General features: G+C 40.4%; 1 protein-coding gene across 1 annotated transcript in view; it reads right to left on the bottom strand.

Moving 5' to 3' along the window:
• Nucleotides 1-2,822, bottom strand: part of LOC106525494 (RING finger protein 17) — a gene marked incomplete at its 3' end in the record, with an annotated part of 58,284 nt that overhangs the window by 12,447 nt on the left and 43,015 nt on the right. The window contains 4 exon segments of the mRNA XM_014019757.1: nt 1,170-1,329; nt 1,437-1,566; nt 1,683-1,870; nt 1,972-2,113. Coding sequence (XP_013875211.1) covers nt 1,170-1,329; nt 1,437-1,566; nt 1,683-1,870; nt 1,972-2,113 — 620 coding nt within the window.

Genomic DNA, 2,822 nt, shown 5'->3' on the forward strand with positions numbered 1-2,822 from the left:
AATATGTGAGCAAAAACCTGGTAACCTGTTTTAAGAAAACAGTAGCATAAGCTCTTTTTAATGCTTTTGACAATGTACAGTAACTAGCTACAGCTGCAATCAAAATTATTTAACACCCCAATCATTTCAATGTTTTATCAATTAAAGTTTTTCATTCAATTTTTTTTTCAAACAGCACAGGATAAATGGACTAAAATCCGAGACTAGAGATGTAGAAAGTTTGTCAACAAAATCATTTATTGGCAGTTATAAAAGCTAAAGGATGCACCYAAAAATACTATGCTTAGGGTTTGATTAATACTGCACAATCGCATGTCTTAAAATACTTCTATGTTTTTATTTAAACTCCAAACTTAGGTCAACTTTTTTTGTCACAATGATTCCAATATGTATCAGTAAAAAGCAAGTTCAATGAGGTGTTTTTGTGATTTAATGTCATCCACACTACTAAAATGTCTGTTGAGATTGTGGGGGTTGAACATGTTTGATTGCAACTATTACAGTAACTGCACAAGTGTTTTATACACAGTTAGRTTAGGTAGATCCATACACAGAGTAACAAGCTAGCCTCTGCTCTGACGACAGTTACTAGCTTAACTTACCTAGCTAACTTACTGGTATTACTTAATAATTTGACTATTACGGTACTTAACTAACAAAAAATAGAACTTAAAAAATAAAACTTACCCTGCAGTGCAGGACTGGTCCACAAGGGTGCGCTGGTTGCATTTGAGGTAAAGGTCATGGGGTTTCTCAGATTTAGCTTGAGACTGGTATGCTTTAGCCTCGAGGATCGTTGTGTCTCCTTCATAACGTACAGTAATATTTTGAATATATCCCTCCACTGCATATTGTAACCCCTTTTGCCTTGATCTGGAGGATATTGCGCTGGTATTGCTCCAAAACGAGTCACTAACACTCACTGGTATACAAGCAATCCCCGTCATGACATGCGCTAACACTCATCGGCTTCAGAAAGCTTGACGGGCGTAGCAACAGTAACTAAGGGGCGTGGCTTCTGCGAAAGGTCAATTACTGAAATAAATCTACTTTTTCATGATATTCTAATTTTATGACCAGCACCTGTATATTTATATAGTTAGTATTTCTCTCTCACTCACACGCACGCACGCACGCACGCACGCACGCACGCACACACACACCATTACCTATGACTTGAGCTCTGTACCACAGCTTGTCTTCAAAGCGGGCAACACAAGCCTGTCCTATCACAGGGCAGAAGATATTCAGCTCATCTCCAAAACCCGTTGAAGCACTGTAAAAATCCTGAAGCTTAGCTGAGAGCAACAAGGACTCCATGTTATCAACCTGATGAGGCAGTGGGGAGAGGGAAACATGTTGAGTTAAAACAAACAAACAAAAAAGTTGGTGAGTAAATAAGAAAACGTTTAGATTTTCTGTCCCTGATGTCATACCAGCTGGATGTAGAAGTCAGAAGGGTTGTTGATGTGACTAACCACAGCACTAAGCTCTGTGTTGGTCTTTGGAAGCACAGGGCAGTAGTACATCAGGGGATTAATGCCTTGTGTCACTGGAGAATAAAATCTGCAAGAAACAATCAAGCTTAGCAGAATTTAACAGCAGTGCCAGACACTGAAAACTATTGTGATTAAAAAACATTTACTAGAAAGAGTTTACTGGTTATCTGTGCATCTATGTACCTGGCCACCTCGTTAAACACGAGGTGCATTCTGACAGAGATGGGCACGTCACTGGATTGTTCCATTGGAGCTTTTCTCAGATCCACCAACAACGACTCTCTGTCCTGGCCCAAAGTTCTCATCTCCACTGCAGCAGAGCCGACCACATTACAGAACTCTACCTTTGACTCCCTACTCCAGCCCTTTGTCTGTGCGCACACACACACACACACACACATACTTTGTTTATTGTTTTCACACCTTTTCTAATTTTTGTAATAAAAAACAAGATGTTTTAGTTCTGTCTTACAAGGTCATATGGGACCAGGTCCTTCAGTGAACATCTGATGGCCAGAGGGGAAATGTAAGCCAGCTTGATGTTCACAGCTGCACTCACTTTCCTCAGATATTTGTTCACAAACTTCAGTGCACACTCAGGTGACACCTCCTCACTGTAAAAAAATACAATAGACTGATCAACAGTGCCATCTGGGTTGCAAAAGCATTAACCACAAGGATTACAATATGCAGTATTTAGCTGCATCAATCTTTACTGTAACTCTGACCAGTTTCCCAGTCTCTACAGCATGATGCTGCCACCAAACTTCACTGTGATCATGTTCTCAGCATGATCAGTGCCAAGTTTACACCAGACCTGGGGTCGAATTTATAAAACTTCCGTATGCACAAATCGAGCCCAGAAACTTGCGTACGCCACTTTTCACGCCAAGGTTGTGATTTATAAAATCTAAACTTGACATGAAAATGTGCAGTCCCTCAGCCAGCTCTGACCCATGTGTACGCTCATATTGGAGATGTGAAGCTGCGACTTTAGCGACACATTAAGTGAGGAATTATAGCCACACTGTGTAATGATCACTGTCAGATATTTAATTTACCTTCATAATCAGACTTAGATTTTTTTTCAACATTTTATTAACATTATTATTTATGCTTCTGCTGTTGAGCCATAAGGACATTTGAAATAAAATAAAAACTTATGTCTTAAATAAAAGTTCACCCATCTCCATCCATCTCCTTCCTCCTCAGACGACCCAGACCCACAGACCCCTCCCCGACAAGAGATATTTCAACAGCAAGACAGCAAAAGTCACGCTTTGGGTACTCGCGCAGGGTTCGCCCAACCTCGGCATTGTGGAT

The sequence above is a fragment of the Austrofundulus limnaeus genome, unplaced genomic scaffold (genome assembly GCF_001266775.1).
Source record: "Austrofundulus limnaeus strain Quisiro unplaced genomic scaffold, Austrofundulus_limnaeus-1.0 Scaffold229, whole genome shotgun sequence".
In the NCBI taxonomy this organism is placed as follows: domain Eukaryota; kingdom Metazoa; phylum Chordata; class Actinopteri; order Cyprinodontiformes; family Rivulidae; genus Austrofundulus; species Austrofundulus limnaeus.